The sequence below is a fragment of the Montipora foliosa genome, chromosome 9 (genome assembly GCF_036669935.1).
Source record: "Montipora foliosa isolate CH-2021 chromosome 9, ASM3666993v2, whole genome shotgun sequence".
In the NCBI taxonomy this organism is placed as follows: Eukaryota; Metazoa; Cnidaria; class Anthozoa; order Scleractinia; family Acroporidae; genus Montipora; species Montipora foliosa.
In genome coordinates, this window is record NC_090877.1 from 14,905,875 (window position 1) to 14,919,422 (window position 13,548).

Below are 13,548 nucleotides of genomic sequence, written 5' to 3' on the forward strand. Positions count from 1 at the left end.
GCTAAGCGCGCGGAATTTTTCTATCTTTAACGACTAGTTCTTAGATCCACCAGAAGTTCCCGCAAGGTTAAAAAAAATGCATAGACATAAAAGCGAAGTCCTGAAATAAACTAACAAAAAGAGCTTAAGTTAAAAAGTTTCAAGTTTGTACGAGTAACTAAGTAGTTTTCGTTAACGATATCTTTGCAACGAAAATAATGTCTTTTCCGCCCAAAATGTGGAGATGCTTAGCTCAAGCACACAAAGAGCAGAAAAATGACAACTCATTTAAGATCATTTGAGTTCATCGACGCGACTTACCTTGAAATGAAAGCATACTACAATAGGCACTTTCTTCATTGTTAATTGCTTGGTAGATTCCTATGTGAAAGGAAATATGCACACTTTAGAAGACAATTATACAAAAATTTGGTTTATCAACGGAGTTGATAATGTAAATTGACCACCGTACAGAGATTCTAAAAGCTGACGTTTCGAGCGTTAGCCCTTCGTCAGAGCCCTTCGCTCTAACGAAGGGCTAACGCTCGAAACGTCAGCTTTTAGAATCTCTGTACGGTGGTCAATTTACATTATCAACTCCGTTGATAAACCAAATTTTTGTATACTACTTCCCCACCGACGCAGCACCACAGTTTCTTTAGAAACTACCCCTTCATAGAAGACCATTAGTTGCGTCGTCACGCAACGCTGCGAAGGAGCGTTGCGTTACGAATATCCTAATTCCGCTTTATAGCCCTCTACCATAATGAGAAAGGCAGATCAGAAACTGCCCCGCACTAACCTGATAAGTTTGACATTGACTACACTTTATCTTCGCTTCACTTCCAAGTCTCTCGGGCCTTGTAAATCTTCAGCAAAAGAGGACAAGGTACACAGTCATCAGTCATCTAACAGTAACAACAACAAACTACCACCACCCCATCACCTTTCCGGGGACATTGCATATGAAAGGGGTGGAAATGCCAGTCGGATATGTTTAATTCAACCCCCAAAAGAGACCAATCTGGGCTTGGCCCAGGCTCTTTTGACCCTAAGAAGAGACCATATTAAAAACATTAAGTACAGTTACATATTTATATTTCTTCGTGTGCAACGCTAAAGGAGACCTTCACGGTTACATATGATGGCATTTTGCCCAGAACATCCTAAGTGAAACGAAAATCCGAAATTTATACCACAAGTCCAAACCTTTCTTTTCTTTTGTTCCATAGTGTAATGAAAAAACAGATTGGAGTTCTGTATGTACCTTCTTAAACAATCTACAAGTGATTTAGGAACAAAGCTTTCGTCGTGATGACTGCTGTCCTCTGTTGGCCGTGACTGGCCACTTTCATCTGCGCACAACAAAAACAAATCCACTGAGCAGAGAGAATCTTCCTAACCAAAATAACTCTGCCATTCACAAAACATGTGGACTCTGAAGTTCAATTTCATAACAACTGCCTTGATTTATATTACAGCCAATCACATTTCCTGTAACAGCCCACCGTCCAAAAAAGAAACTGACGAGTGGATTGAAATGTGCCCTGGTTTGCTATAGAGATTGATGGCACTGAAAATCAAAAGTGTTGCTTGAAATTGAACCAAGGAGCCCACCTGCTTATGTTGCATTTGAAAATTTATAGGCGCATAACTTTGTACAGCCCGCACACCAGAGAAACAAATGTCCATTCAGGACCTAGACAATTGAGCTAGACCCCCCTCCCCCCACCCCCTGAGTTCTAGTATCTCAACGGGAAGAGCATCCGAGAAGTGTTACAGAGGTCACAGGTTTGAATTCTCTTGCTTGTTGCCGAGCCAGTAGTTTCCTATCTTTCCCACGGGTGCATGCCATTACACCTTAAACATCTATTCTTGCACTTGAAATTATACTTCAGTGTAAATTTTCACCCATCATTGCCATCCTAACGTTGGCAGAGCAAAGCGTTCAGGCCCTCATTGCACTGACATTAACGTAAACCAAGAAACTGAGAGCTGGTCCCCTCCCTCTCAATCTAGGTTTGGATTCATCACTTCTCGAATCTAAGACTTCAATCCTCACTTTCTAAACTGAAAATAAATTATGTGAAGCTTTGATCCTCGCGGTTATGAATGCAATTTGAGCAATTGCATAGCGCCTGAAAAATTCAGGACTTCAACTGGTTTGAACCCATAACCTCAAGATACCGGAGTGAGGCTCTAACCAACTGAGCTATGAAGCCACTGATGTTGGGAGCTGGTCACAGATTCAAACCATTGAAGTCCTGAACTTTTCAGGCTTCTCTACACAATTGCTAAAATTGTGAGGATCATAGCTTCACTTGATTTCATATCCACATTTTAATATATGATTCATTTCATATCTCATTTTGTTTGAAAATAAATTACTATTATTTGTTTTTGTTATTATTACTAACCAGGATTTACAGTTTCTGGTGTTGATGCAGCTGAAGCACCAGAACTGCTTCTACCATTGCTATTGCTGTGATCAATGTTTCCAAGATCCAAAGAAATATCCCAAAAAGGATCAATAGTTGTTGACACACATCTACAATGCACAAGGAAATGTATGACATTCGTGACCCTTCACCCTACACAGGACTGGCAAGACTTTTTTCTGGGTATGCTGACATCTCTTCTGATAAGTTTGACATTTCGTTCATTTGCAGGGCTTGAACTTGGTATGTCATTCAATGCAGTTGAACAGCTCTTATCTATGCCACTCTTATGGTTATGTTGGCAGTTGCATTTTCCATGAACAGGCCTTACCCCTTATTACGTAAGGCATTAAAAGTCGTTTGTTGAGTGACTACTAACTATAAATACTAGAATGCAGTGGTCCAGTCCATCATTTTCACCACACGGTATTTACCAAAACAACAATGATATAAAAGTTAGTCTTGTTTGTACCTCAATGTTGATGAAAGTGATCAATTATCACCTCCACTTTGGTGAACAGTGGTAGATATTTAATTTTGTAACTATGCAAAATATCCTAAGGAATCCTAAGGGATCATTGCGTTATCTGAGAAACATTATTCATGCCACAAAAAAATGACACTGCACTAATATAACGCCTGGATTAATGTCATAAGAATGATATATTGAAGATTCACTATTGAAGAATTAGTATCACCCAACTAGTGGACTAATGCAAATCCTGCATTTTGATTGGCTACGCTAGTGGAGGACTATTAGTAATAGTCCTCGAGTAGCGAAAAGCATGACGTTTTCTTTCGTTTTATTCCCAAATAAATATTTCTTTAACTTGCATTTGCTAACTTTATTATTGCCTTTTCTGTCCGGCTAGTTGGGTGATACTAAAACAATTAGACCCTTCGCCCTCAAGGGCCACGGGTCAATAGCCCATTCGGCTTCGCCTCACCTCATGGGCTATTGACCCGTAGCCCTTGCGGGCTACAGGTCTAATTGTTAAATAACACTCACTTGCATGCTTGACAAGTAACATCTGATTGCAGGCCACCAGTAAATATTCTATCAATTATACAGTTACATCTGTTAGGGTTGTTGGGGACAAGAATGTCCTTGTTTGGTGCATCCTCTGAAAAAGAAATTTGTTACTTCCATCAAAGAGGACATTTAGTATCCCATTTAGTATCCCATAGTCTTTAACTGGAACTGTGTGTACTGTTACGAGTTCTTCATTTTGATCGGACTGGACCAGTACAATATTAATCTCAGCTTGCACTCTGTGGAGTGCACACAAAATATTGTAAGAAGTACAGGAAATTGCACAATCTTCCCATACGATTTGGAACACAGTCATGTGCAAAACATCACTTGTACCTGTTCATTCCCAATTTATTGTACTTGAGATCATGAAATTTCCTTTACAAATAATTTTATTTTGTTGTTACGCACCTTTACAATACTGATGTAGCACATCAAGAGCAGCAATAAAGAACTCGTGAGCATCTTGTTGTTCATACCCAGCCAAATGCCGAGCATGAGTCCAGACAAGATGAAGAAGCTTAAATGGAGTATGCGGAATCTTTTGTCCAGAATAAAACTGGAAGAGAAAAATGGCCAGTATGCACCAGCATATCAACTACAATGTATCAATAGGTTCACTTAAACAGACAAACGAATGACAAGATCCACTATGGTTACAATGGGGTAGGGAATGGTAAATAATGACAGTAATAAACATGACAATAGCGACGACAATGATGACAATGTCTATAATGATTGCTAATAGTTTGAGCGTAAGCTGGTACAGGAAAGGAGAAGATGTGATTTTCTTAGTTGAGTAAATCTTATTTCAACCACAACCACACGAACATGGAAATAATTATGGCTATAAAATGGGTACCAGAAAGGACATGCCTTGTTAACTTTAACCCAAATTGGACTCCTGGAAGTGAGACTTGACAAATTTTACTGTCTAATACCAGACGATTTTACTCAATAACTGTTGGTATCCTAGGATGCCTGAAGGGTCAGTGAGTTAAGGGAAACAAGAGTTGTAGCATTTATTTATTTATTTATTTATTTATTTATTTATTTATTTATTTATTTACCTCTTGAAAGACAGAACCAACTTCACACACAATGCACTGATCCTTATCACCATTACAAACATGTTGATCGGACAAGAAATAATCCCTCAGTAATGGGGTATGAGTCAAAGCCTGAACTATACAGTTCATGAAACATGTATTTCCTAGATTTGTTAGACCTCTAAGTCCTGAAATTGAAGAGATAAACATCAAGCATTTAGTTGTCCTGGCAAAATGGCTTGGTCCACAAAGGTAATAAAAAATAATGGGGAAAATAATAAATTTCCTTTGCACATTATCAGAGGAGAAATGATGGTGAAAATAATTTATAAATAGTTTTGATGGATGAAGCCACTACCCATGGAGAATCCCAGGCAGGGGTTTCAATAAATTTTGAAGTAGACGCCTGAGCTAAATCAGTGTAAGTGGCAGTCGCTCTTGTCTTTTACAAAGGTTTGAGTGAAAATCATGGTAGAGAAGCCGGCAGTGAGAGGCAAGTTTCTGACAAGAAGACGGCAGTATACCACCAGTGACTAGCTTCTAATGAAGCCCCTGATCCCAGGCACATATCAAGCACATGTTGGGCAATGAAGTGGAAGGGAGGTAGCGCAGTCAGGTGGTTAGGGTGCTTTGCCTAGAGATCCAGGAATCCCAGGTTCCAGATACATTCTGACCACAAGTTGAATTTGATCCTGGCAGTCACTGGTTCAACTTCTGCACTGGTTCATGCTGCAATTGTAAAATTAATAGCCAACAGGTTTACCTCCAGCCAGTTGGGATTCTTAAGAGTTTTTGACTTGTTGTTCTGCCCTAGAGTTTCATTCATTGGCCCTGAAAAGCCCCTATGGGGAGTGGTTAGTTAAGCATGTATTGTATTGTATTGACCAAAGTCCTTTGTTGTGGTACTCAAAATGGTTGAGTTTGGAAGAGGACTTTAAACTTCTATCAGATCCTTAAGCGTGGTCAAAGCAGTTACTCAGCGAGGAGATGAACAAGACTGTAAAGTCAACATTATATCCAACAATAATAATAATATTTAGCACTGGAGCACTGATTGGGGACACAGTGCAGAAATCAAATCGTAGGTTGGTTTTTCAGTAGATGGGAAAACCAGAGTATGCAGAGAAAAATCTCTTGGAGGAGAAAAGAGAACCAACAAACTCAACCAACATTGTGGCACCAAGTGGCAAGTGCTCTCACCAATGGGCCACCTCTGCTCCCAGCAGCCTCAGGAGCTTTAGATATTTAATGAGAATATGAATGCCATGTGCCAACTGACTTATCAATCTCAAAGCCAGAGGATTTTGGAGATAGGTAGGTAGCCTTCATTTATACACAAGGTGTATGAAGGCTGAAAGCTTCTGGGGTAGTGTACAATACATTAATTATATTTTATGTTAATAAAATTAAAAATGCAGAACAATACGATACGGGTACAAATTAAAATACAATTTAAAGATGCATTGAAATGCTATCAATGTGACATTAAAACAAATTTAAATTCATTCAAAATACATTAAACAGTAATTTAACAGCCTCAAAGAGATCTGGAGTTTTGAGCTTTTTCGGCAAGGTTGTAGTGGCTTGTATCAACAAGCTCATTATATTTGCAAGTCCAAAAAACGTGCATTTAAACAAGGCATCAGTAGTGAGTCATGCTCTAATTGAGCATGAAAGATCATGTTTCTTCGCAACACAGTTACTAAGGGTGCCAGGCAGCTTTTCATTATAAGCCTTATGCATACATTTGAAGACAGCTAGTTTATAGTAAAAACGAATAGTAAACCACTCAGTGATATACATCATACTTGATGCCAGGTCTCCGAGAAGATTAAAAATAATTCTTGCTGCTCTACAATGCCGCCTTTCTAAAGAATTGAGGATGTCAGAGTTGCAGCAAGCACCCTATAAAAATAAGGCCATAATTCATGCTAGGTAAAATAATCCTAAAATAAAATTCCGAAGTAATTTTTGTGGCAAAAACCTTGATTTCAGGTCATGGAAAGAACATTAAAGCTTGAAATCCAAGAGATTATTGCATTTTTTGAGTTTGTTAGTCCTCGCAGGACAAGGTCTCAGACCAGGTTCTAGGTCAGCCTATGTGCACTGTTACATCGGCTGAATCTTACCTTTATGGCCTTAATGTTTTCAGTAAAATCAAGGGTTTAATTTCTCAAGACACTAGGGCGAGAAACATGAGAACTTGGTTTTATCAAACAAGTTGAGAAAAAAAAAGGGGCTGTGTCACACAAAATGATGTAATTTCATGCCATCCAAAATGCCCAAAAACTAGAATGAAACATTGCAATAACCACATAAAACTGTTGAACAACATAAAAGAAATACAGCAAAAGGAAAGAGAAGCAATGATGGACACAAATGGACAAGATTGAAACAGATTGCGTTTGGGTAATCTTGAAAAAAGCCGTTTTTCAAGTTTATGGCAAATCACATTGACAAAGGTCGTTTTTGCTCAGAATCATCTTGTTTGTGATGTAACACAGCCTTTTAATAAAGTATCATCCCACCTTTAACCCCTCTTAGATTTGGGAGCTGATGCTTAGACTGTTAGCCCTTTGTGAAGAACAAAGGGTTAACACTTGAAACGTCAGCTCACAAAACTTTCTCATCAACTCCTTTGATAAAACATAACTTTCACGTTCAATTAAGTCACAGCTGAAATGAAAACCTGCAACCAATGAAGAAATGCATTACAAGAACGAGTATTTAGTTGCTTGTAGAAGGCACCTCATATGCCTCCTACAAGTTAAAGAACACCAAATCATTTTCCAGAAGGAAATAAACTAACAAGGAAATTTCATTCTCACAAACAAAGCAAATCTGGATACAACTTTCATTTTAATCTGTACCACGGGTATTTACAAATAACTCCTTGGTATAATTGCCTAACTCACAGGAGTGCAGAGTACAAGGTCCAACCACTTATTTCATACCTATAAAAGAGTTCTTTTCTAACTTGATTTTCTTCTTATTTTCCTTGAGAAGTTGAATTTCAGCTTTATTTGGCTCCCAAGGAACAAATTTGACACGACCATTTCCTGTACAAAAAACGGAAAAAACTAATGCACTGGAAACAACAAAAGCATGCAAACAACAACAACAACAATAACCATTTGCACTCTCATAGTAATTTAATTAAAGAAGACAATGAAACTGTGTCATGAAGCCATGATTGCAAGAGATAGTCTAACAGTATCTCTTGCAATCTCCTGTGATAGTTTGCAATTGCCTGCAATCATCAATATCACCTTGATTTAAATGAAACAAAGATTCTGCCATCTTGCAACAGCAATCCATTGTTTACTGGTTCTTGGTATATGGCCTGCTCATCACTAAGCCAGCAAGATAGAACTAAGCCCAGGCTGTGACTGGCTACCCCGTCAATTAAGGATGGGCTACAATTTTCCATCCAGTAGAAACTGCTTTGTGCCACAAAAAATCTTCTTTTTCAAGTTATGCCCATACCATAAAAGAAAAACTGGTTTACCCTGCCAATTCAATAATACAAGCAGTTCACATTTTTCTGAAATCCTCCAAGATCATTCACCCTTTTATAGAAACAAAATTACCTCAAAATTTAGGATTGCCTGTTGTTAGATTTTATTTGGACAGCAGAGCCCAGTTGTTCAAACCCTGATTAAGATAATCCTGGATTACTGAAACCTCAAATTGCAGTTTATTTTCTGTTCAAAAACATTTCCACAAGAGTCTTTGCCTTCAATTTGCCTTCCTTCAGCATAAAATTATGAGTAAGGGTTCTCTGACAGGCCTAATTCAAACCTGGCGTGGTATTTACAGATTAACAGCTGCATCAAGCTGAGTGGAAGGTGGGTGCCGGGATGTCCCGGGGCCTCCACTGTGATCAGCCAGCCCCTAGACAGTAAAACTGTCCCATGGCTAGCAATCCCCGCAACCCAGCCATGAGCGCCCACACACAGGGACATCCAGGCACCCGTCACACTGTGATAACAGTGGAAAGAGAAAAAAAAGGGGGGAGGGTAGTGGGAGGGAAGCAGAAAAATAAGAAAGCACTACCGCTGAAAAATAACCACTTAAAGAAAAGCAAGGGCCGCACAATGTTCTTCCCAAAGTGGTTCCAAATTGCCGCTACACTGAGACCGCGTGACCTACGTGAGCCTCTGCACGTATGCACGAGACCGCTGACTGCTTAGCAAACCGCCCCATCATGGACCCCGATGCACAGGGAAACCAGCATCTCTTTGTTGTTAACTAGGTTAAATTGCATTTAACCACATTAATCACAGATTAGTGTTAATCGGATTTGGACATTACTAAACAACAAAATAGCGAAACACCGAAACTGCGAAAAGAAGCACCAAAACACCATGTATGACCCCACCATTAGGCCTAAAACGTTATTGCTCCTAATCTCAGTCTTAATCTGAATCCTAATCTTAATCTCAATGAATTAGGAGCTTAGGCCTTAGAGCGGTTTTCAATTGAGTGTCAAAAGTAATTAGCGAATTGCTTTGGTTTATGATTACTTCACTCAGTGATTTGGTTCAAAGTTCTCACGCCATTTATGCAACCAATCAGAAGTGAAACCAAAACCAATCATGGCTCGCGCATGCACATTTTCCCGCACTTTGTGTCCGCTACATGTAATTACTTCCGAGTTTTGATTGGTTTACTGGATTGTCTAAGACTTTTTTGATTGGCCAACGTGATTACTTTGGTTTTGGTTTTACGACACTCATTTGAAAACCGCTCTAAACTATATTTAATCTCAAATCCAACTTTTATCAGTTAGTATTCAATGTGTGGTGGGGTCATACATGGTGTTTTGTTTCTCTGTTTTGTGGTTTAGTAATGCCCATCAGATTTTGAACAACTGGGCCCAGGGTTAATAACAGGAACGTACACATGTTAGTGACATGTGATGTAGATTAGCTATCAATCAAATAGAGAATCTAAAGGCAAATCACACAATAGCAACAAAAGAGCTTGATCTTTAAATATTTAACCATAAAAGGCTGACATCTACTTGAAGAAAACAATGCCATTGCACACAGTATTATTTGGAAGACACTTGTCATGTCCCATAAAGACTAGTGAACTTCCTGTTGAAAACTTGTCCGCCCAAATGAATCCATGGATCATGAGTTTTGACTCGGTTTTTAAATTCCGAAACTTAGCTCAGATGATTCTACAGCGCACAAAGGATTCATTTCTGTAGTGCTCTGCTGAATTTCGTTTGATATGAGACTCTCAGCCAGTCTGATATTGCTGAAAAACTCTTCACCATTGCTTAGTCCTTGTGTGTTATTGTTCACCTGACACCAAATACTCTACTAGGTTATCCCAGAAGAGGGGGTCGATGAAAAAGCGGTATCGCGTGTGAGCATACATGTACGAAATAAAGCAAGCAAATCATGAAAGTTCTGACTTATAGCGATTTTTGAGACCGCTAGCTATGATGGCTATCGGAATGCAAATTAACATGTACAACATCAAACAACGAAGCGTACATCACCAGTGTGTCAAAATGTACAAATCAACTGTGCCATTCTGAACGCGTACAAACTTTTTAAAAAACATAACCGTAATGGACAAATAAAATTATCGCATTACTAAACAATTACACGCCTCATTATATCCGGTTAAGAACACCTGCAACTTTACTTTCAACAATCGCTCTCTTTCTCTTAATGCAAACTACTTGCAGCTCACCTAGTGTTTTCCAAGCCTTTACGCCCTGCTCAACGACAATTTTCTCCATTTCCATGTCGTATACATTGTCCCCGCACACGAAGCAATAAACTACCCCGTGTGTCAAATCCACAGCTAGAATATCAGAGAGAAATATTTATTTATCATAAACGGGAAAAGCTACAAAGAAAGCTGCGAAGAAGAAGTTGGTTTCCGCACCTAGAGAATGACCAGTTGATTGAGCGTGATGGTGAATGTGCCGGTTTCCGGTATAGCAACCAAAATAGACGCAAAAAAGGCAAGAGTGAAGACGGCTCGAGGTTGTTCCACATTCGTGGCAGTAACACAAACTGGCCTTGAAACACGGAAAATACAAATATAGCAATAAAATCGCAATGAAGCCCTTAAAACACCGCCGAACCACCATCGAGGAAACTTACAACCGATGTTGTACCTTTCGCTTCCTTGCTTCACGCGAACCGCAGCAGACGAAGTGCGCGTGAATTTTGCGAAAGACCTTTAGGCCATCGGCCTTCTTGAAATCCTTCAAGTGCGGGCAGGAACACATCCTGCGTCTTCTGGTCGAACGAAGTTGCGGATCAAACATAGACACGAGGAAAATTTGGCAACTCACAGATTAAAAACATCCCAAATACAAAGAAACATGTGCTCGGTATGCGCAGAAAACAAGTCAACAGCGCATACGTAAGAGCCGGGGAGCAATACGCAACCGTCATTGGGCGAATCGGACAATTGTCTACCATATTTGGAAAACGAATTGACCGCGAATTTTCAAGTCCAAGGAAAAAGTTTAATTCGAGTTTTCTTTCTTCTTTCACCAAAAATGGTTTATTTCAGTTTTGTGTACTGAGCGGACGAACTATAGATACTGTAAATTTTCATCCCAGGCAGAAAAGAATTCTTAGGGAGTGCTATCGTTTATATGTTACAGGTTTTCTTACAAACAAACATCATTCATATTGCAAACAATTAACAATCATTGCACGAAAGCGTTGGATATAAGGTGGTAAATAGCAGGGCTGTCAACCCCCAAACTCTTCAAATATTGAGAATAGATAGGGATGGGATGAAAGATGCCGTCATAACACTTGTGACGTCATTTCTGATGACGTCGAATTGCGTCTTAACGCAAAAGAAACTACACTGTCACACAACCTAATAAAGACTACTAGGGAAAAGTAAAAAAACTCGCGAAAAAGATGTCATTGGCATTTGATTGGGTTATTTCGGACAAATCAAATTACAATCCGTCAAACGCTTGCAAGAACGGTTTATCGGACTTTATGAGAAAAATGAACATTTGAATTTTGTTATTATTGATGTTAAAATAACTCAAAAACACAAAGTATTTGAAATTCATTGTTGTGAAAGTCGATTCTCACAAGAAATGACAAACTTCAGCTATTAATCCGGAGATTTCAGATCATAATCTTGAGATCCGGAAATTTGGTCCAAAATCTGGAGTCTCCAGGATTATCCGGGAGAGTTGATAGCCCTGAAATAGCCATCTCGGCGCTACGCACCTCGTTGGCTATAACCAGTCCCATATTTAATAAGCTTTAATGGGATAACTGTTTTATTAAATTATCATCAAATTCTGAACTGTTTTACTTACGGAAGGATAGGATTTTGTCTCAGTTTTTACAAAACGACTGACACAGTCAGTTTCCATATAAGGTTATTACGGTTTTTTGAGCTGATAACCGAGATTGAGTAAATAACCTTGTACCCGAATTCCCGTGTGATAATTCGCAAGTGTAAACACCATTCACAGACAATATCGTCGGGGCGCCCACAACAAACTGTTTATTCCACGGCCGAAGACTGAGGCCCTAAAAAAGAGTTTTCGTTACAGGGGCTCAGTTTCATGGAACAGTCTGTCAGCAGAGGCTAAGCAGGCCACCAATTTAAATAGTTGTTATTCCGCTGGTGTATATTAAAAATTACTTAATTTTTTAGCGTTTAATATAAGATTTTTAAACAAAGCCCGTAATTTTTAAGTGTTAGCTTTATTAGTGTTAATGCACACGGCTCTTTAGCAGACCACTTTTTAGTGATAAGGATTCCGTGGTTAAATAAAGTTATTTTTGTTCAGTATTATTATTATTATTATTATTATTATTATTGTTATTATGAACAAAATCATCATCTATGAAATGAATCATATATTGAACTGCAGATATGAAATCAAGTGAAGCTATGATCCTTGTACTTCAAGAGCAATTGCAGCAATTGCGCAGTTATGAGCAATTAGCAATTGACTAATTTCGAATTGCGCAGCAACAAAAGAACAGAGTCGAGGTTCAGGGGAATAATTTGCATTTTGTGTTTGTTTTGAACAATACAAAATGATAATTATTCCCCTGAACCTCGACTCTGTGTTTTTGTTGCTGCACAATTCGAAACAAGCCTACACACACTCATCGGAAAAATTGGTCTTTGCCCTAAAGTGGGACTCGAACCCGTGTCTCTCTGGTTACTAGTCGGGCGTGCTAAGCCACCACTCCATAACAGCCACCACGCTGGTAAGGTACCAGATTAATGAGGTGATTTCTGACTTTTGATTAGTCCGTGTTTCATACCCAGTCGGTGGGACCGTCCAAAGTCCACACCAGCGAACAACCGTGGTAGCGAGTGGCCCAATATTTGCGGACATCCACAGGACATCACGAGACTCGTTTCCACGTTTTAAGATGTCGACATTACTGTGTCTATCGCAAGCAACTTAAAGGTGCGTTCGATTGACCGTAATCCGGAATAGGAAAACATGGAATATCAGTTAGAAATCCTTCGTTTTTACGGAGTTTCACATTAAAATTGTCAAACATCTGCTAAAATTCTATTTTAAACATATTGTTATTGTCTTTGCTGCTCCGAAACATACCGTTTTAATCATCACTCCACGTATTCTTATTCCGGAATAGGGTCAATCGAACGCGCCCTAAGTCAACTCACTCTTTCCACCGCGCACCGGTGGCTCAGTTGGTTGAGCACCGGGCTGTCACGCGGGAAGTCGTGAGTTCAACTCCGGCCGGACCAACATTCAGGGTCTTTAAATAACTGAGGAGAAAGTGCTACCTTTGTAATTACATCTGCAAATGGTTAGACTCTCTAGTCTTCTCGGATAAGGACGATAAGCCGGAGGTCCCGTCTCACAATCCTTCAATGTTCATAATCCTGTGGGACGAAAAAGAACCCGCACACTTGTCGCAAAGAGTAGGGCATGTAGTTCCCGGTGTTGTGGTCTGTCTTCTGTGGTATATCCAGAGGGTCATGTGTTAGAAAACTCATTACTGGGTTAATCATGTATTACCCTCTCAAAATAAAGAATATTGTA

At 39.3% G+C, this 13,548-nt stretch overlaps 1 protein-coding gene across 1 annotated transcript in view; it reads right to left on the bottom strand.

The window, feature by feature from the left end:
- The window catches only part of LOC137970095 (ubiquitin carboxyl-terminal hydrolase 22-like), a 19,158-nt gene extending 8,274 nt beyond the window's left edge, over positions 1–10,884 (bottom strand). Inside the window, exons 1-11 of the mRNA XM_068816576.1 lie at positions 10,645–10,884; positions 10,410–10,545; positions 10,212–10,325; positions 7,454–7,558; positions 4,521–4,687; positions 3,862–4,009; positions 3,427–3,541; positions 2,397–2,527; positions 1,247–1,334; positions 782–848; positions 301–360 (exon numbers count right to left, since the gene is read on the bottom strand). Coding sequence (XP_068672677.1) covers positions 301–360; positions 782–848; positions 1,247–1,334; positions 2,397–2,527; positions 3,427–3,541; positions 3,862–4,009; positions 4,521–4,687; positions 7,454–7,558; positions 10,212–10,325; positions 10,410–10,545; positions 10,645–10,797 — 1,284 coding nt within the window. The 5' untranslated portion in view covers positions 10,798–10,884. The remainder of the gene's footprint in view (positions 1–300; positions 361–781; positions 849–1,246; positions 1,335–2,396; positions 2,528–3,426; positions 3,542–3,861; positions 4,010–4,520; positions 4,688–7,453; positions 7,559–10,211; positions 10,326–10,409; positions 10,546–10,644) is intronic.
- Positions 10,885–13,548: the final 2,664 nt, after the last annotated feature.